Source organism: Leptosomus discolor, chromosome 19, assembly GCF_034619465.1.
Source record: "Leptosomus discolor isolate bLepDis1 chromosome 19, bLepDis1.hap2, whole genome shotgun sequence".
In the NCBI taxonomy this organism is placed as follows: Eukaryota; Metazoa; Chordata; class Aves; order Leptosomiformes; family Leptosomidae; genus Leptosomus; species Leptosomus discolor.
This window is the reverse complement of record NC_141409.1, coordinates 3,499,754-3,521,527: the sequence shown is the minus strand read 5'-3', so window position 1 is coordinate 3,521,527 and position 21,774 is coordinate 3,499,754. Positions and strand designations below refer to the sequence as shown.

The 21,774-nt window shown below is 51.0% G+C and overlaps 1 protein-coding gene across 1 annotated transcript in view; it reads right to left on the bottom strand.

Annotated features, from left to right (window-relative positions):
• Positions 1–3,815: 3,815 nt before the first annotated feature.
• PNPLA7 (patatin like domain 7, lysophospholipase) overlaps positions 3,816–21,774 on the bottom strand; it is a 127,972-nt gene continuing 110,013 nt past the window's right edge. The window contains exons 30-35 of the mRNA XM_086475571.1: positions 20,771–20,919; positions 19,080–19,232; positions 16,211–16,318; positions 10,550–10,634; positions 5,729–5,832; positions 3,816–4,638 (exon numbers count right to left, since the gene is read on the bottom strand). Coding sequence (XP_086331697.1) covers positions 4,558–4,638; positions 5,729–5,832; positions 10,550–10,634; positions 16,211–16,318; positions 19,080–19,232; positions 20,771–20,919 — 680 coding nt within the window. The 3' untranslated portion in view covers positions 3,816–4,557. The remainder of the gene's footprint in view (positions 4,639–5,728; positions 5,833–10,549; positions 10,635–16,210; positions 16,319–19,079; positions 19,233–20,770; positions 20,920–21,774) is intronic.

Here is a 21,774-nt window from a genome sequence, read left to right as displayed (position 1 = left end):
CAGCGGGCACTGGTCTGGCCTCGCAAAATACCGGCGGGAGAGGAAAATATTTGCTGTATTTCTTGTCTGCTGATTTTATTACTGGCTTTTACACACAGCAACAGTAAATTAAACCCAGAGGCACATAAAGCCCCCGCATCTTAACAGCTTAAACACAGTCCTCAGGCAGCACGCAAGGAAAATCACACGTCGTAGGAGGTCAGGGGAGCATGAGTAAATAAGATGAGATTAATTTTGGAACAACGTGCAGCAAGAATGACGTTTGCCAGGGAAGGTGCATCACAGGGTCCCGCCGCAGCCCCGGCTGTTCCTGCCTGTGCAGCAAAGCTCGGAGGGGCTGCACGGACACAACCGGCTCTGCACAGGGCGAGAAACGCGAGAAGCCGCAGCAGGAGCCATCGCAAACAGCCGGGCACAAGCCAGAGCTGCACGACACGAGATCAGAGCTCTCCTCCTGCCTGGGCAAGGCTTCCCGGGGACTTTGGAGAGGTGCTTCCAGCTGCCACATGGGCAATGGCGGTTTGCTCTTCTGCCCAAATCCCACCGGAGCTGCCTCCAAGAGCTGAACAGCTCATGAGGCCGCGTTAATGAAGCAACCAGGTAAGTTCGTTACTTGCACCAAACCATTTGCAGTAGGTCAGCTCCAAGTTGCTGCCCGTGGGGACAGGAGTGCCACTGCTCACCAGCACGGAAGGAGGGTGGGAGAGCCCGGCTATGGCGTCCCCTCGCCAGGCGCGGATGGCGGCTGCGCTGTTGGCCCTTCCCCTGCAGGGACTGGGGCCAGAGCTGGAGTCCTGCAACCAAATTTCCCTGAAACACCCACCCTTCTCCATGGCTTCCCCTCTCCAGCGGGCGCCTGGTTCTCAGATCACCGACTCCAGGCACGTCAGTCCCCTCAGCGCAGCAGCCACGGTCACTGGCAGAGCCCTTGGGCAGCGCAGGCTGTGCCCGTGGGCATTTCTCATCCCGCTTCTCCACACTGGCTGCTTGGAGGGGCTCAGCCCAGGCCACCGAGCAGGACTGGTGCTCAACCTGCTGCAAATCCATCACTGGGTCATGCTTCTGAAAGCTTGTTCAAGGTTTTACCCCCAGCAATCACCAACCATCAGACATGTCAAGACCAAGGCCTCGAGGGGAACCTTCCCACCGCAGCTACTGCTCACAGCCATGGTTTCTCAGGACCTTGCTCTGATCCTGCTGCTTCACGTTCGGTGATGGCTGGTGTCGGGCTTGTTGTGGGAACAAGCGCCGTGTCCTCTTCCCCGGAGATGAAACCTTCAGGCTTCAACAGCCATTTTGTCTCCTCCAGCAAGGCCAAATTCATCCAACTCCTGGCCAGACTTTACCTTTTGGGGGATATCACACACCTGTGAAGAAATCACAGGGAGAGCAAGCGGTTTCCAGCTGAAGCCAGCACCCATCGGGCCAGTGAAGCCCGGCAGGATGGTGGCCCGGGCCAGGAGAGCAGAGACAGGCAGACTTGGGCTTTTCCACACCGCCCCACTCCTGCCGCCTTTCTACCGAAGCAGCAACAGGACTGTCGCTGTACAGCCTGGGGTATAAAGGCTGGGTCACCCCCGCAGGGCACAGGGCTGGCTGTCCAAGCGGGCAGGGGCCATTGAAAACCTCCAAATGTGGAATTGCACACGCGAGTGCAGGGTCACCGGGCCTGCGTGTAAGTGCAGGACGGGGCTGAACCACCGATAGGACCCGAGTGGGCAGCTGGGCAGAGCACAGGCAGCAGCGAAGCAAGCTGGAAAAACAATTTTGCTTTTAAAGTTGTGCCATAATTGTTTTACATTCCTCTACGCAGAAGGAAAGATTGTTTTAGTATCCAGGGCTCAGCTATGGAGGACGCAGCTGGGGAGGAAAGTTCTGATCAATTATTTAGAGGAGACTTTCAGTCTCGCATCAAAGGTTTATCTTCTGTCTTCGTACATCTGAGCTAAGTGCCATTTCCCTGTGGAACAGGGCACAAAGCAAGTACAGAGGCTCTAATTAGCTCACCTAGGAGGCCAGCATTTTCCTGGTTTCCTTCCATCTATGCAGCCACGAGCCCAGCAGCTCACACCGAGGCTCCAGGAGCGAGTCTGGCTGCCGGGAAGGGCAGAGTCAGACTACACAACCTGGAAAGTAATCACCTGTTTGAACAGAGGGGAGGAGCTCTCCTGGAACAGCGCCGAGCAATACAACACCACCGGGTTCAGGCTGACAGACCCGTCACCCTTCTGGAAAACAACCCGCGGTGCCGTCCGGCCCCAGACAGCTCGCAAAGGGAACAAGCAGAATTGGTCGGTGCTACGGGAAGCACAACGTGGGTGTCTGACAAACCACAATCTGGCCGTTATCACGAGCTTTGATCCAACCTCTGCTGAAGGCACTTTTGTTTCTAAAGGTATCCTTCGAAGGCTGAAGGCCACTGGCCCAGGATGGGCTTGGTAAGGGCAACCAGAGGACCTTGGTGATCTCTAGGTCTGTACCCCAGCCCTATTCCTCGTTTCCCAGGGAAAGGTTCCTGTACTGTAACCATCTATAAACACAGGCATCGGCGGGACTCACATCAGGTTTGCATCCCCTCATCAGAAAAACAAAGCTGTAAATTGTGCCGCTGCTGCTGCAGGAGACGTGCTGCTCTTGCGCTTGCTCAAGCAGCTCCGCAGAAACAAAGCGGACAGCGGTAAGGTGGCACTCACCTGCACTCGCTCCCAGGCTTCTCTCCAGCTTACACGCCCTCCCTGTAACCAACACCGCCCTGTAACCGATCTCAACAGAAATTAAATCTCTCCAGCTCAACGGGCAGCCTGTGCCTTCACAGCAGCCCCCCTACCTCCACTTCAAAACCATTTTTAAGTTTTCTTCACAAGGAGTCGTTCTTTTCAACAGCAGGGACCAACCTCCAGCAACTGCAACGTTTTCTGTGCAATTGCATTAACCAAAATCTGCATCGAAGATCTGGATGATCCTTGCAGGGAAGGTCTCCAATTGCTTCTGGAGGGGCCTGAGGTCTGGTAGAGGTGCAGCCAGGCTGGGTGGTGGCAATGAAATGGAGTCCCTCTGCAGTGAAAACACTGACCTGAGGCTCTGACACTTGAGAATATCATTTTGTGGTAGAGGAACGGCCTCCCTGGGTAAAGGCTGCACATCCATGGACATGATGGAGGAAAACACGACGCAGCGCAGGGAGAGGAGAGCCCGTGCCACAAGGCAGCACATGGGAGAGGAGGTTGAACGCGGGGAACGGGTCCCACTTCGCAGCCCTTACAACCACCACAGTCCTTGGTGGTGCCACCAAACACGTTTCTGGCCTCAGAGCTGTGCTGCCCAGCTCTGGCCCGGCCCGGCAGCATCGCCGTTGGCTGCCGACGCTCTTCACATCAGAGGGCCGGGAGAGCTCAGTGAAGGAGGCAGCTTTGAGGAGCGTCTTCAGTGCTTCGGTTGGATGACAAACCCCCTCAAGGCAACAGCACCCAGAGCTAGTGCTGAGCAAGAGTTTACACAAAGCAAGAATTAGCTTGATTATCCAGCCGAGCAGAGCCATCGGCAACGACAGATGTGAGACAAGAAGAGCAAGCACCGGGGGACTTCTGAGCACGGTCCAACTCACACCGACTGCTGCAGCCCTCACCGGGGGAAGAGCACTGGAGATTTCTTTCCAATCCGTGACAATACACCGCCTGACTCCTGCTGGGGTTAGGAACTGAAAACCACACGCGTTTCTTTGCAAGTCTGACACAGGCAGGGGGAAGTTGGGCTCTTAGTTGTTGACAACTTTCTCTTTGTGGCACTCAACACAAAGAACCACACGGACATTTCAATCCAGCAGAATAACTTTATTTCACAGGGCAAATACAGCCAAATAGTGATTCCAGAGCTGCTTGGCAAGTGTCAGTTCCATGATCCACCAGCAAATGCTCTGCTGATGGTGTGAGGATACCGGCTCTCTAGCTAGCATTCACATTAAGTGATTTCTTAGGTTTAGATTTCATGTGAAATACATTCAGACTTGCTCCTGTCAGAGCACTGCTCACAAGTACGTGGTGGAAAGTCACCGAGGAGTTAATTACACAGTTATCTGATTCATATGAAAAGAAAGCAACACTGCTGCGACCCACAGAACCCTCCCTCTCTCTAGTGCTGCTGCTCGGAGCCTTTTCAGCACACGGCAGGATAATATCCTGTCATTCTTCGGGCCTTCGCAGTAAAAACAGCGACTAGAACATATCGCAGCAAAAATCAGGGCAGCATTTAACTGCACTTTCCCATCACGTTTCCCCTCTGCCAGTCTCCGAGTGATTAATAACCGGCTGCTCCTACTGGCACCTGTACGAGGGAGGACAGCACACACCAGCCACCCATCATGGGAGCTCCAAAGGGACTTGGGCACGATGCAGATATCTGTGCTCAGTGCTGGCAGCTGAATGCCCCATACCCTGTCTGGAGAAGGACAAAAGCTTGCTTAACTTCAACTAGACGTTGTTTTGGTTTTTTTAAACATTTAGTAAATAAATACGGCTGCTGTCAGTAGGAGTGGGGTGCAAGGTCAGACTCCTCTGAGCGCTAGCCCGGCTCTCCCGTGCTGCTTGCCTGGCCATCCACATTGGGGAGATTCCTGCGCTTTCTTATCTGCATATCTTCATCCTGAAGGAGAATAAATAAATAAATAAGCACAAATTCTTTCTTCAGCATTCTCTCCAAGCTGCATAAAATCTGTCCTCTTCCTCTCCACCTCTTCTTTATCCACCAACGTCACCCACCTGAGATCAGCCCAGCAAGCCAAGTCTTTATGCCATCACTCCAGCTCCCCACCCACCCAAAGCACCGAAGCCACCTTACATCCTCCGTGGGCAGCACCCCAGGCGGGCACCTTCCCAAACCCACTGAGGAACTGTTCATGTCCAACACAACAGGCAGCTTCACCTTTTGAACCTGCTGACCACGCCAGCCAGAGTAAGAGCAGGGGTACAGCCCTTCCGAGCTTTGCTTCTCAGGCCGTGGGTCACACTGTGTGAAGTCTGGCCTCGGTGTGTGGACCTGGTGTCCCACAGAATCAAACAACTTTGGCTGGAAGGGACCTCTGGAGGTACAATAAAATTTCCTGCTCTAAGCAGGGCTAACTCTAATGCTAGCTCTGGCTCTTCAGGGCATCTATTTGGTTTTCAAGTATCTGTAAGGACGGAGTTTCCTCCACCTCCCTGCACAGCCCATTGCCATTCTCAGCCACGCTTCCAGGGAAATATCTCCCCCTGCACCCAGTGAGGATTTCCTGTAGCGCAGGTTGTGCCTGTCCCCTCTTGTCTTTTTGCTGTGCATCTCTGCTGCTGTCTTCCCCATCACCGCCCAGCAGGCAGCTGCCGACAGCAGGCAGATCCTCTCTTCGCCTCCTCTCCCCCGAGCTGGAGAAAGCAGCTCCCTGAGCCTCACCTTGTGCCGTGCGCTCTCCAGCCCCGACCCACCTCGTGAGCAAACCCCCAGAGCTGCGAGCCCAGGTTTTAACCGTGGCCAGGTTTGCCCCACACAGCACCCCTGTAGGTAACTGACCCGAACAGGGGGAGCACGCGTCATTTAGTGTCTGTACTCCATGGAAAGCAAACTTATTTCTGCACAGTGCTCCTCAGCAAGGCCCTGCCAGGTGCTTCTCTCAGTATCCTGCCCGACACCTCCACCTCACACCGTTCACATGGGACTCGGCAATGGCACGGGCACTGCCTGTCTCCAGGGCAGTTCGTACCGAGTCAGAGTCTTCTTCAACCTGGTTGCTTCTGAAATTGATATAATCATCCTTCTGGTTGTCCAGAACTTCTTCCTCATACTCAGTCTGGTAGTCTGACTCATCTAAAGAGAGAAGAGAGAAGAAACCACTGGTTTTAAGTAGCATTCCGAGAGGCAGAGGAAACTGGAAGAGGAGCGACAGCTGCCCGTGCTGAGCACTGGCACCGGGCAGGGTGACTCTGGCCAACTCTCTGCAGCTCACTGAACGGGGACGACTCAAACACAGATACCAGCTCTCCATCCAGATCACAAAATAAACCATCTTGTATGTGAACTGGTGTCCTGGAGCCCTCCAACACCTACAGAGCCTGTAGCAAGAGCAGCAAACTGTCCGTGTTCTTCAGCCCGGAGGGACACAAACGCTGGCAGTGGGGAGATGCGCCCTGGTGAATGTTCTTCACTGAGTAGTTGCTGTGTCCCCCCTGTCAGTCCAGACAAGACCTGTCGAATACCTTCAGGAAACATGCCTGTGAGCTACCAAACTCCCCTGGACACAGCAGTCACAGACTCACTGGAACCAGGGACTTCCAGGCACTGGGCGAGCTCTTCCTGGTGCGGAGGTGACAATTACGTGTCTCACAATCTCCGGTCCACAGGGGACAGTGACATTTACACTCCCTTCTCTCCACAGGAGACAATCACCTGCTCTCCCCATTAATTCGGCAGATTAACATAATTTAGGGAAGCTCAAGGGCTGTGCACACTGAGGCAGGCAGCAGTGCCACCAAGCCCCCAGCACCGCAGCCTGCTCCCAAGGAACGAGACACGTCAGTGCAGAGTCAGTGCCTCTGCCAGACCACTTTCGGGTCTGTCCAACACAGCAGGGCCAACAGGACTGACTCTCTCCCACATCAGCTCAACACTCAACGCGTGTGCCGGGGCAGACGCCCACCCCCAGCCCCAACACACCACCCCACACATCTGCAGCCGCCGCAGGGCCCCAGCCCAACCAGGCGTGAAACCGGGGCACAGAGGCAGCGCGGCCAAGCAAGCGGCAGCTGCTCACCTGCCTTTTGCACAGTTCCTGGCATGCAGTTCTTCAAATGCAAGTTAAGCCATTAAAATGGCAGAAAATAACCTTTTTTTTGGTGACGCTAGTGTTTCCACCACTTTCCTGAGTTACTTCAAGTGTGCTTTGAGTTGCTGAAGCACTACCTGGTTTTCAGCCCACTAGTGAAGAAAGTGACTCGTGTTTAAACCAGATTCTTGATTAAGTATTTCTTTTGGGAACAGTCAATAGCATCTGCTCCACGCTGAAGACAACAGCACAGTCTGTTCCGCGCATTTTCTTCTAACACGATAGCTACAACCAACTGCTAGAACATGAGGATTAAAGACATTTGGACTTTTTTTTTTTAATTTTTAGATTTTTTTTTTTTTCACTGTGCATCACAGAATTATTGTTAGTTTATACTCAAAACACTTTGATAAAACACACCAGAGAAACTGGAAGCTCATCTGAACTGCGACAGCACAAGCAATAGCTTGAAGTTTACAGCTCCAATAAAACTGACTACGACCTAAACCAAACTCGTTGATTTTCCAAGCACTATTCGGTGTTTAACAGGTCTTTATACAGATACAAGAAAGAAGAGGGGCGTGTCCCTTCTCACAGCTCTGGCTGCTGGAGGACTAGAGGGGAACAGAGAACACCAGGTAGTCCTGCTGTCCCCAAACATCATCTGCCGCTGCCCTGCTTGAGGCTGAGCGCCTGGGGCTCAAGGGGCGACCGCTCCTTCCCACTACAAAAGCTCCCACAAGCATCAAGCAGGACCGAGGCCTCGCTGCCCTGCTCCACATACCACCACCAACCACCACAGCTCGAAAACGAGCCACTGAAGAGGAGATTACGGCACAGAAGGTACCCGAGCCTACCGCTAGCGGGGGGAGCATATTCACAGCAGGAAGGGCACACGTCTCGCACCAAAGATCTGCTTTGTGATTCTGTAGCTTTTAGTGTTTCTTCTATATATGCCAGATTCCTGCAGGCAACGCCACATCTGAGGACAATCGGTGCTGTGTAGCTGGAGGGTTTCTGTTTCAGTAACACTGACAGACTTCGATGTAAATCAGGGAATCTGGTCGCTCATCACAACCTACATCACAAGCACTTTTTAAGCAGCAAAGATGCAGAGGGTGACCTAGTGCCCGATAACTGTGTCCCTCGAGAGGTTTTGGGATGTTTCCTGCTTCAGCTGTATGACAAAACCAGCATTTGACACCACAATTCACATTTCTCTTTCCCAAATCTTTTAATCCAAATGGCTGTTGCTACAATGACTTGATACATCGCTTGTTACGTGCCTCGACCTCCTTCACCCACCGCATGCTGCAAGTGCGCTGCCTCACACCGCGAGACCTGGCCGTGGGGATGGCCTGAAGCATCGCTGCTTTGGAAAAGGAGATGTGAAACCTGCTGTGGGAAATCCCCAAAGAGCCTGTGCAACTTGGGTCCTCAGGAATCCCACACAGGTGGGAGCGTGACCCAGGATCCGACCGAGCCACCCTTGGAGGATGGCAGCTGGGCTCCCCTGGCCACGGCCACGGCTGTGTGAAACGCAATTACAGCTGAACAAAGACCCAAATCCCAACTGAGGAAGCGTTTGGATGCAGAACAGAAACACGGCTACTAAAACTGCTGCGGCTCAGCTGTGAAAGCGAGCTGCTCTTCTGCTACCGGGGCTTCCCCGCCTGCTCAGCGGCAGCAGGTACCCTGGGACCAGCGCAGGGCTTTGCCTGGCTTCCCTCTACTCACCCCTTCCTGAGGGACAGTCTCCCTGTTTGGGTTTTTTTTCATGTAACCGTTTCAATCATTGCTCTCAGTTTGCTCAAGGGTGGAGTAGCAACTTCACTGCCCTTTCCCTGCAAAGAAACAGACTCTGACCTGGAGCCTCCGCCTGTCAAGGCCTTTCACCCTTTGTACTGACCCGTCCCGCTTCTTCCAGTCAATCAGAACGTGATCATTGTCATTTTCTTTCTTTAGAACAAAATTACTGACAGAATTTCTCCACCCAGCCTGAGACTTACGGTATGCTGTCAGGACAGGCAGAGCCTTTCTAAATCCCTGCAGTCCGAGATCTCTCTCAGGAAAGGATTTCCAGGGAGAAAAAACGTGTCACCCTCTTTGACGGTGCCATTTCACAGCCACCAAGCAGCACCCTGTCTTCTTACTGACATGGGACAAAAGCATCATAAGCAGATAAACGCGAAGGCTCACCAGCAGAACCATCTGACAGCTGCAAGGCCACTGCCAGGGAGGTGTCACCCTCCATCTGAGCTCACCTTGGTACAGATCGCCTCTCCCATAGCCCCAGACACCTCTTTAGCAAAAGCGGCGCCATCCCGGAGGCGCCGAGGCGATGCCACGTTCGGAGCAATCCCTTTACAGCCGCTGCCCGCCGAAAAGCAGGCAAGGTGCCTGCAGCAGCACACAGAGTCACCCACAACATGAACATAAAGGGCCCTTCAAGACACGGTGCCCCCATGTACAACTCTCTCGGGCCATCCTCCCCCTTCTCTGGAGTCTCTACAACCAACAGATTTCAGCACGTGGCACCTGCCCGTCCCATCCTAGGCAGTCCCTGCACAGCCCCTCCTCAGCCCCACATCCACCCCATCTACTTTCTGAAAGACACGTCCCTTTGTTACACTCGTGCTCATGGCCCCACCCAGCAGAAAGCAGGTCTTCCTAACGGGAGTGAACAGTCAGAAGCTAGATAAAGGAGGAAGACCTGTCCCAGTACACTGGTTAAATCTTAGCAGGTCTTAACGTCTGTGCCTTAAATAACCACATTACATGAACTCTTCATTCTTATTCCCAATGGGTGTTTCAGCCACATTTGATTAATATTTTCTTCATAAGGCATATGATTGCAATTAGCATTTCAAATTATCACAGGGACATCTCTACAAACAGTCACAGATGGGAGCACTGCTAACTTTAGATTTCCCTCTGCAAGAACAAGGATCGGGAGGAGGGGAGAGACCGTTTATAAAGAGCTCCAGCACGGGTGAAATGCGCCGAGATTTCAGGCCTGCAAAACTCTGATCCTCTTTGTTAAGTGAGCTTTGGTTACGGCACGGACAGGGAACCGCTCCGCAGGGCACAACTGGGGCACAAGGCACCCGAGTGCCTTCGTGTAAAGATGCAGGAGCCGTGACCTGCTCCTCATTAGTTCCCTAGTGCTCCCCGTAACAGAAGCGTACAAAACACAACGGAGCCAGTGAATCGCTCCGGATCCTGTTTGTGACAGCAGGGAAAAACTCCTTCAGTCAGAGCTTTAAATCAGCCTCCTCCCATCTGAAAAGGGCACAGACCAAAGAGCGAAGCCATCGCAAGGGGGGAGCACGAGGGGAACGAAAGCTCGACTTCGCAGGAGTTGCCCCACGTGTTATTTCACTCAGATGAGGCTGACCTGAGCAAGCAGTGCTCCCACCAGGAAACCACGCCGGACCGCACCGGTAACGGGCTGACAGCGGGTGTCTCGCCGTGGCAAGAACACCTGACTCCCAGCCCCTCCTGGGGGAGGCAGGAGGGGGACGCGGAGGGCCTGGCCTGGGGCAAGCTCGGGCACACCGGCGGGCAGGGGCTCTGGGTGAAGCAGGGACACCGGTTGCCACTGCCGGCTTTGCTCAGCAGCCAGCCCCAAACCATCGCAGCTCAGAGCACGGGGCGTTAATGGAAGCAGTTCGACAAGGCAGGCCGGAGGAGCCAGCAGCCGTCCCTGCCTCGCTGCCCTTCCCAACACTTGTGCGGTGCCGGCCGGATCACCCCACTCACCGTCTGCCACGGGCGCTTTCACAGGCTCGATCCTGGACACAATTTCTGCCAGGTCCGTGAAAGAGGTGGTGGGACAGGTCACATTCTGAAACACAGCAGTAAGTTTTAGGTATGTTAACAAATATACAGAAAAAATCCAAACAAGTTAAGACTGTATAAAAATTGTACATCGACCAGAAAAAGCTCCAGACACACAAATTCTCCACAAGTGCCCCCTCGAAAGCCAATGCTCATCAGCGATTAATTCTCAAAACAACTTTCCTGATACAGGTCTGGTGGCAGAGATGGGAGTCCAAGTGCAAACAGTGGGACAACCTCTAATGGCTCCTTCTCCGTCCATGCCCCAAGAAGTCCTATTAAAAATTTAGCAAAGTATAGAAAAGACCACAAAGACAAGAACCTGAGGGCCTGGACTCCACGAGACAGTGCTCGATTTACTTGTTTGTTCTCTTTCCGTTACGTCATGAGAGGGACCAGCTGGGCCAGGTGCACCCGCCGGGAGTTTCTGCCTTCCCCTGGGAGGAGGAGGAGGTGCTGCAGTGCCCGGGCAGGACACCGCACACGGTCCAGCCCCGAGCCTGCAGAGTGATGCCATGGGAGGCTGCACGGACAGGCCGGCAGCAGCCCAGGCACTGGGGTGACCAGGACCCACCCGGGGCCCCCGACAAGCCATGGAGCTGGAGGTGCTGCAGTGAGCCTAAGGTACCCGGTCCACCCGCAACGAGAAATATTTGTCACTGTAATTCCTCTTTCCAATAAACCCTTCCTATTTTCACTTTCTCACCCAAGCAGTGGGTTGAGAGCTCTCTATTTTGGAAGTTGCCTGCTCCAGTTTCTCCTCTAACAAACCCCAACTTTGGCACTTAAGAACCGTTTTGGTCGTCCCACGTGCCGTGCTGTGAGCAGCCCTACCTGCCGCCTCAGGCCCACGCACAAGGTCACCAGATGGAAACCTGAACACCCGTCACCTTGTTTTAAAACCAGTGATTTTAATTAGTGCAATGGCACACACCCCCAGAGGAGAGAGACGGGGAAGAGCTGGCAGGGGGCATGTCACCGGCACTGGGCTGCCAGGAATTGCTGTGACAGTCATCTTTCTAAACACCCAGCCCTGTCCACGTGCATCCAGACAGGGCTGTTTCCTAACACAGGGTTTTTACAAGAAATTCTTCGCTCTTCTGGCAAGAGCACTGATACTATGAATCATACAACCCCTGTGGGGGTCACAGCAGAAGCCCATTACAGCTGCAGCAGATTGCTCTCAGTTGACCTTTAATCCATAACTGACTTTTGATGTCATTTAGTACAGCTAAAGCAAGGTGCAGATCCAGGACAAACAGCTGGTGGGGAGTGGTGGACAGAGAAAAAGCCAGAGGGAATTAAAAAATACCTGTATGAAATGAAACAGCAGTAGCTTAGGGGACACACTTTGAACATACAGAAGTCAGGAGGCTCAGAAGCTCAGTGTGACCATTAAGGAACCGTCAAGAAGGGTGAGTCAGTCCAGTCATTTTGAATATCTGACCTGAATGGTCCGAGTGAAGCGTTCGCAGAAGGTTGTTGCTCAGGACAGGGAAAAAAGCATCTACATCTCCATTTTGTGCCCTATGACTAAGCGAGGGATATGTGCAAACTCCGGCCACCAAGCAAGCCCAGCGATGCTCGAGGCAATCACCTGCCCTCTAAAAGCGAGGGCTCTTACCGTGCAGACAAAGGGGCGGCACAGAGCCCTCGGGCAGACACGTGCCAGGCTGTCCTTGGGCACACGGAGCAGACAGGGACTGGCTTTGGAGGGGACGAAAGCCCGGGGCACCGTATGAACTGCTGAACCAAATCCTGCAGCGACCGCCACCAAAAGGTGCTTCAGGAAAACCACCACCAGCTCACGTGCTCCTGCAGACGAGCTGTGAGGACAGAGGAGGATGAAGGCAACCGTACGTGTGACCGGGAGTATCTGTTACGGGCGCTGACACTCAGGCGTGAGCCTGTTAGAGGCCGCTTGGTGAGGCAGCTGCACCCCACAGGTCAGCACCAGGACTGGAATGCCACTTGGGGGAAACCAGGTGTCTTCCCACACTCATCCGATGCTTTGCAAACAGGAATTTAATGTTTAAGCACTTCCTCTTATTTCTTTTACAGACAAACTCACACTCCCATAGTTAACACAAGGCAAAGAAGTGTCTCGGATTCATCTGAAACCTACTTACTCTAAAAATCTTTCTGCTGATATTTTTTTTTCCAAGGAGGAAAGTATTCTCTTCGGTACGATCTTTATTAAATAAATTAGAGGAGAAAGACAGTTACTATTGTAGTCTGTTAGATTATATTTAGCTTTGACTATGAATAACACTTCAGTAGACAAAACTTCCCTGAGGAGATCCAATTAATGGTATTGCATTATTCTGTGCTGGGGAAGAGCGAGGGTTATTCAAGTGAAGTTTATGTAAGGTTCCTGTTGTTTGTGTCTTCAGTATTTGCATTTCTCAGACAAGATAAACAGTGATTGAATGATGAAAGCAAAGGAAAAGTATCTAAATGATTAAATATCTGGAGTTTTTAAGTAAAAATTGCATGCTTACGACATGGAAACAAGATGATAAGAAAACACGCTCAGCTCTCTCAGATGTTGAGCACTCCAGAAATAGCTGAAGAACCAAAACATATAGAGCATCAAAACCTTCGCTAACGAAAGGCGAGTTAAAAATATCAGCTGTTATCCTTGGAAGATAGCGGAGCTAAAGGACTTAAATGACTCTAATGGACTAAGAAAAAAAAAAAAAAAAAAGACAAACACCCCAGGGGGGGCCTGCAATACTTCTTATTTTGTAGAAATAAATCTACTGAAACAAAAGTCAGATGAAAAAAATCTTGGTTTTTACAGGACTCCAGAGTTTCCAGAGGAAGAGCAGAAGATCTCCTAGGTCCTTGGGAGCACAGCCTGGAACTGAGCCTTAGTGTCAGGTTGGGGGGACGCACAAAGCTGATGGTTCCTGTTCCATCACCCAGGCAGTTTGTGAGTCCCTCTCCTGAACCCATTATTTTCGTTCTCTTGGCATCCCAGCACTCAGCACTCTCTGCCTCGCTATCAAGTGCGTACAGAAACGCAATGACAGGCTGTGTCTGCTATGAGCACGTGCTATACTTGATCTCCAGGGCAGCTGAAGGGCCATGAAAACCAGGGTAGATTGTGATAAATGTTCAACATGCTGCTTGATGCACAGCTCTAATATAACAATTTAGCTGAAATACTAACTTGAATTACTGTATCCTGTATAACGGGCAATTTTAAAAGAAGTCTTCTTTAAAAGAAAGCATTTGTTACAGCAATGAATGTTTGAGTTTGTCACCAGTTGGTGACAAAAGCTAGAGGATGAAATAGGACATATAACCATTTCTGAGACACTCACAATTTTCCCTCCCTTGACTCTCCTTATGACTATTAATACACAAAACCAAACACACACCAGCTTGTAACTAGCCTGAATGAACACCAGGTGCCAGAGGTCCCCAGAATGGGGACCCAACTTCTGCAGCTCAGACTAACGTATCGCCTAGTCCAGGTCATCTTCCCAGTAAGAATTAACAAGCTGGTGAGTTTTGGGGCTGCTCAGATCACCAGCTAGTTTCCCACAAAGCTCAGTCCCTCTGTGCTCCTCCCAAAGCCACTCACCCCACCAGGCAGCTCGGGTGGGTTTCATCTGATGATAGGAAGTCATCGGCACTAGTCCCCCTTGGCTGCCTTCACGTGGCCGGGGCAGAGGTGCCATTCATCTTATCCCAGCGGAGTCATTTCCATTTCATCAAGTGACTCACACCCTACAGAACTCACCTCTCTGGTGACAAATGGGGGTGTAGGACAACCAGCTCAGATGTGGGCGTCATCCACCCCTCGTTGCTGGGCTCATGTCCATCCCTGCAAGTACTGCCCTTCCTCTCCCCTTGCTCGTGCCACCTCCCTCCTAGCAGAAGGGCTCTACCACCGACCTCTGGAAGAGCTGCAAATCCTCAATGTCATCTTTCACCTCTATTGACTTTCCTTAGTGAGGCTCACTACAGTTATGATACATTTTGGCAATCACTTAAAATATTACTGCTCATTTCCCTATCTCTAAAAGATGAATTACTGGGTAAAACGTGAAGGCTTTTGTAGCACTTGGGTTTTAAATCAGAGGAATCCAAAGGAGAGTAAAGATAATAAGCCAGTATATTATAACATTGTACCCAAGTCCTCAAAAAGTTGATTAACTCTTTCTTAAAAACAACCGAAACTTCCCCGCCAAGAAATTCAGTCAGCCCCCTGAGTTACGAACCAACTCTAGAGGCTGACCTCAATCCTTAAATTGTAAAACTAAGAGATTTTTATCCTGCTTTTGAGCAGATATCTTAATGGGACTGTAACCACACAGCTACGCTGTGTAGCCTGTAGATTTACCAGAATCAGGCATTTACCACTAACTGCTTGGCTGTGCTGCAGTGGGCAGAACAAGGCGCATGAAGCGCAGTACCTCGACAGCGCTGCAAGCTTCTGCGGAGCCTTGATGCCGGCTCTACGAAACGCCTTTTCTAATAGAGGAGGGAGGAAAAAAAGCAACAAAGCAAGAAGCCTACATCCTTGCAGGGATTTTAACTCTTGGCTGAAACCACCTCTCCAGCAAGGCTCCAACACAAGTCTTCTGGAAGCATCTGAGAACTATTTGAGTCACATCCTGAAAGCCAGCAATGGTGGAGATCAATGCCAGCGATCCCGATTCACGTCCTCTGTGAGGGCACGGGGCAGCTGGTGGGAGAGCACCACTGCCCTGGCAGACCAGTTTCTAGCAGCAAGAACAATATCCAGGCACCACCTGATGTTTGTGGCACAAGAATAAATGAAAAATAACCCTTAAAAGGTTACTTGTGCCCACCCAGCATCACCCAGGGAGGCAGCCCACACGCGCATTCAAGCGATGGGTACAAACGCGGCCCACCACCTGAAACCACAGACCGTCCTCTCTCACAGGACCTGCGGGGCACAGTCACAGCCAGCACTTGGGGCAGGAGGCAGCTCAGCCAGCAGCATTTAGGGCCCTCAAGACTGCTGACGCACACGGTGGAGGAAAAGAGAAAGGTGGGCGTGTAGACACGCACCCATCAGCTACGTGCCTCAAAGTGCTGGTTGCTGGTGGGCATCCTGCCGTCCTTCAAGGGACGTTCGTGTTGTGACCGACTCCAGGTTACCAGCATGGTATCAGGCACTGTTAGAACGAAACAGCAACAGGAGCGCTGCCCTACGGAGCACTACGTCAGGCCCTGGGGTTTCAGAGATCCCACCGTACTGGCTGAGGGTACGGATGGATCTCTGCAGGGGCACGCAGCAGGTATCAGGGATGGAGAGGCAGGCACCGGAGCTTGGGCTCTGGCAGCACACACTTTGTCCACGCCTGTACCTGATGATCAGGACCTCATTCATTCAGGCTATGGTTCAAGGAAATAAGATTCTGAAAATCCGATCATACCTTTTCTTGCCCAAAATACAGTTTTAACTAACACATCCCTGCTCACCATATGGACTTTCGGCAATCGATCATTCTCCTTCCTACCCCTGAGCAGTTTCTGGGCAGCATGCCATCCGGCGCGCATCAAGCAGCCTTGCAGAACAGTGCATTTAAACCGAACACTCACATCAGTTTTGGATTTGCAGGTCTCTTGCCTGTCTCTTAGCATCTTCTCAAGGACCCCACTCCTGCACCAGACATTAAATACAGTTTTCCCATGCTGATATCCCACTTCCTGGAAAAAAAAAAAAAAAAAGAAAAAAAAAAGAGTCAGGGGGGAAAAAAGTAATTAATGACTACAAAACCCATTATGTGACATCATCCACAAATTAGTAGGAAATCCAGAGGTCTGCCCCAAAGTCAGGATGTACTTTTGCTGCCTTCCAGCCCCAGCTACGTCAGCTGTTCAGCCTAAGAATTAGGGGAACGATTAAGCAAACAAGGTGCTATTTTAAGTCCAACGCTAACTTGACCTGTGACCCCACAGAATGCCACAAAAAGTGCCACCTGACACAACTATTTTTACAGCAGTGGCTTCAAGCAAGCTGCTCGCAGAATAATGCCGTTTCAAGAGAGGCTTAGGACGGACACATAAGCGCCCTGCCAGTACCAGCTCTTTCTTTGGAAGAAGGTAACAACAGGAGTTAATTTGTGGCTTCTCCCTTCTGGGCTCTAGAGGAGCCAAGAAAAAAAACCCCAGCACTTTACCAGCAGAGAAAAGTCACCATAGGGCACCTCGTTCCAAAATCTCTTGCAGTAAGTTAAGCCAGACACGCGAGCGTCTGTTTGCGGGAGCAGCAGTGATGCCACATGGACAACACCAAACCCACCAACTCCACATTCCTCTAATTTAAAAGTATTGAGTAATTTGTGCTTGGAGTAACAACATGGCACCGCGTCATTGGCATGGAAACAACTGGAAAAAATAAAACAAATGCTCCAAGTTTTACTGGTTTTCTAACAAGATAGTAGAAACGGTGTTGAAAAATCAAATAGAAAGGCCAGAGAAACAGGTGTCAGGAGCCCTGGATCCTATTTCCAGCTCTCATGCTGGCAGCACGCACTGGACCTCAGGCTTGTGGGGCAACTCCGAGCGCTGGAAGCAGCCCTGGCAGAGCTGGTATCATCTCTCCTCTGGTTTTTGGACCACAGTTCAAAGCACGGGAGGCACTCAGGCTGGAATTCACCTCTCAGAATCGATCGTAGCTCCTCAGCCCGGGGAGGGGTGTGACTACTCAGGAGGAAAAGGGACCTGACAGATCTACAACTGCCTGATTTGACCCAAAATAACTGCAAGAACCTGAGCTTTGGGAAATTACGTGCAGCTGACATCGCTCTCGGCTGATATGGAAGAGGGATTTTGACAAAAGGAGGGGATTTTTGTTCTTTTGAACATACTGAATGGTTACATGGTGCCCATCTCTACTTTCTGCAAAATCCAGGTACACCGCTGAAATGAAAACCCCACTACGTCATTGCCTGTGACGAAGGAATGCCTAGACTGCCCTTTCCTTTAAGGTCAGCACAGTTTAAAGCTTCCCTGTGGACAAAAGTTATCTAGCTAAGCTGCAGGGACTGAAAATCCAGGAGGGTCCTGCCCCTCCACACCTGCAGTGTCCCGTGGCAAGAACTTGCTCACAAAGTGACATCTTTGAGAAACTGCACTTTTCTCAAGTTTTATTCCACTGAGAAAAGTTTGCCTGATGTCTTTAAATCTCTTTTAACGACACCAAATTAGACAGAGACAGAACAATGATTTGACAGCTTACTGTCTGTTACGGTGATGAACTACCAGACCAGTTTGTCAAGGTTTTCAGAACGGCCAGGGCATTTCATCTAGCGAAGAATATTATTTATCAGCGAAATCTTAGATCCACCGTTGGCAGACAGCACTGTTTGCCCAAGAGCTACGAGACACCAAATATCCTTGAGAAAATATTTATCTTGGGGAAATCAGCTGGTGGTTTGGAATAGATGCTGTTCGGTCCTAAGGACTCTCTCCAATATGAATCTGCAGGGCTTAGCTGGTTTTGTTTAGCCTTTACAAGACAGTATCAGAGAAATCCATCTGCAGCCTAACGAGTATTGTAGGTTCTCACTACATCTATAAAGGAGATTGACTTGCAGAAAGACTGGTGGGGGCGGGGGGGTTTCCAGCCCAGGAGAAGAGCAAAAGCTACGCAGAAACATCTGAAGATGGAAGATGCTCGCATGGCTGAAGCAGGCAAAGAATGGAAGGAGACAGTAAAATAACTGCCTTGAAGAGAGACAATGAGCTGGAAATGCTACCACAGCCTCCACCGGGGCAGAGATGTTTTTGGTGAATGCTTATTACGTCACTAAGACAACTCAACTGCGCATCTGGAGTCAGTTCTTCCCACGCCGGTTTCTGATGCATAAACAAACAAAACTAAATCCCAGAGACAAGTAACCTGGTCCTGCCCTTTTTACAACGACCTTCCACTGACATTGGTGCCATTTCCCCGATACTCTATCGGGTGCAGAGGAATTGTGGATGATACGTTTTACTAACAGGAGTGTTGAAACGTTAACCAAGGCAGGTGTTTTAGCGTGTTGCCCTCCGTTTCAGTGATCCACAGCCTCCCCTGCAGGCTTCTTCAATCTTTCACATGACAACAAGCTACACAATGAAGGGAAAGAAATGACACCACTTGACAAACCCCAACTGCCCAAAGCAGCTCAGACACCCAAGCGTTTTCACCAAGCAGCTGAGCAAGAACTGCCACAAAACAGAGCGAGGCAACTGATCCGTTCACAGGTCATTACATAATCAAGATTACTAACTCGATTTCTGCTGTTAATCCAATCTCACCGCCATGAGATCATTCCACAGCATTATTTAGCATCAGTTATTCACTCTGTGCCAAATGACTTCTCTTACTCTCCAACAGCTTAGGCACTAATTAGCACCACGAACCAACAGGTTTCTGTGGAACAGCAATACAAGGGAACTGCTTTCCCCGGGATGGACTTACACAGATTTCATCAAACTTCCCGAAGTCCAGGGTACCGTATCGGTCGATGGGTGGCCGGATATACTCGCAGTAGTCGCTGTTCTTCACCATCTCCAGCTGCCGCACACAGCACACGTACGCAAGCCGCGTCTGGATCTCTGCCATATTCAGCACCTGCCGACCAGGCCAGACACACCCATTGTGATTAATTCAGAAACTTAACTTCAGAATACGTTCTATAGTCACAATGGAGAAAAAGCAAGTTATCTATCAATTTTTTTCTTTTCCCCAAGAGCAAAAAGAAGCCTGCTAAAGCCTTCACACATCAGCACCTCCATCTGTTTCCCAGGCAGTGTGGACAGCTAGCCAGTGAGTCTCCATAATCAACAGCAGAAAGAAAATTGCCTTGAAACACATCTCTGCACTTCAGGGTTGAGCAGAGCTTCCATTCCAGGACATAGCAGTACCTAAAGAGAGAGATCTGCGCTGAGGGGAGAAGGGCATGGTGATCCTTCAAGGCAGCACTCAGTGATGATTTCTACAGGACCAAGGCAGAGAGAACGGCTGAGGCTGACAGGGACAGCTTGAGATTGTCTAGTCCAACCCTCCTGGCTCAAGCAGGGTCAGCTGGGACAGGTTGTCCAAGGCCATGTCCAGCTGCGTTTTGAGTTTCTCCACAGATGGCGACTCTACAGTCTCTCTGTTCGGCCAATGTTTCACCACCCCCAGTAAAAAAAAAAAAAAGCGTTTTCTAGTGTTCAGAAGGAATCCTACGTTTTCACGTGTGCCTGTTCCTATTTGGGCAGCTGTAATACCTCACTGGGCACTACTGAGAAGAGTCAGGGTCTTCCATTTCCCCCCACCAAACACTGCCACTACCTGCTGGGAGCAGCGTGGCCAACTCTGCCAAAGCACAGCAGGGCACTCCACAGCCGCACCAGCTCCAAAGGGCCCTGTCAGTGACAGCTGGACTTGATGATCTCAGAGGTCTTTTCCAACCTAGCTATCCTGTGATTCTCAGGGAGATCAGACCTTTTCAGGGAAGGGAGTTATCACAGAGGAAGACTTCGGATTACAGGCAATACCTGCAGCTTGTAGTATTTTTCCCAACTTTGGGAAGCACAAACAAGCATTTTACTTCCAGTTCCAAGAGGGCAATGTGTTAATTGTAGTTAAGAGGGAAGAAGAAAAAACAGCATTCACTTGGAGGACAGCGGCAGAGCCAGAGAATTTAGGAAATGCAGAAGAGCAAGTAACAGGGTTGGCCTGACTGCATGCAACAAAAGAAAAAAAAAAAAAATCATGTTCTGCAGCCCCGTGTTGTCAGTAGTTGTAAAGTTAATTACTGCCTAGTGCTAAAATGTCCCTAAATCAACAGTTCAGAGACATATAGGATAGAAGCACTGAATTGGACAAAGTTACTATTTTTATTGGTAAAATTCGTGAATTCTGACTTTATCAAAGCTTAACGCACCTTTAAGAAAAGGTTTCTTTGCTCTACCATCCCCCTCCCAGACTGGGGCTCTACCCGCTCCCATGTTACTGCCTTTCCTTTGGTGTCAGGGCACTGCCCAGCTCTCTTTGTCCATGAGCAAGAGCTCAAACCCAAGAAAGGTGATGGTCTGTCACCAGGCTTGCTCCCTGAAGGAACAAGGGGAAGCTTCCCACGCTGTACATAAAACCAGCTGCCACTTTAATATAGTCTATAATACCTTGACTTTCTCGGCCAGGGGATTCCACCTCTTCCAGAGCAGCCACCAGCCAGACAAGCAGTCGCCGTAGTTGGTGAGGTCCGTCTCATCCCGGCTCCCCACATCGATCGCGATCACCACCTTCGCGCCCATCGATCTCGCAACGTCAGCTAGTGGGAAAGAAGGTCCCGTCAGCACCAGTGCTGCCCCCCCGCTGCTGCTCAGCCAAAGCTTTCGTACCTACTGCCAGGGTGCACGTGCCCTCCGGTCGTACCTGCCGTGAGGGCCTCTGAACAGCCTCAGGTACAAACATTCGCAGCAACTCTGCCCAGAGACCATTTCCCCCGGGGGAGGCTCCTACCCCACCTGCTCCATTTCAACAGAGTGATCCGAGCACGCTGCCCGCTCCACACCGGCTGAGTGAGCCCCGGCGTAACCTCAGGGTCAGTTCCCACTTGTGGGTACATTTTCCCTGGACGGGTGGGATGACCTGACTCTCTCTGAGGCCACATTGTCACCAGGGCCTGTGTGAAGGCAGCAGCAAAACTACAGCGGGGACCAGGGGAGGGGAGGTGGGACACACACAGACCGAATCCGCAGCTACACCGCATGCGGCATAACGTGAAAGAGCACATGAAACCCACATTAATTCTACCTTGTGTAGCAGTTCTCAAGAGAATAAAAGAACTGAGGGACCTGTAGAGAGAACAAGTGGCAGTGGCCTTAAAGAGGAGAGTCAGCAGTGGAGGGGTCAACCCCGCAGACAGGAGGTAACAAAGGAAAGGAGCAGCACAGGAATCAGACAGCAAGGAGGGGCTGGGAGGATTTCATTCTAAGAAAAGCTTTGGGATCCAAGAGAAAGATTCAAATTTGGAAATGGGAAAGAAATGAGGCAACACTTCCTACTGCAAGGTCAGTAAAAGGACTAGCTGCAGCCTTTGGATACGGGCGAGGATTTAGGGAAGTGCCAAGGGAGGGGAGAGAAGGACACGCACCTCACAGAACGCATTTATATTTCTTTCACA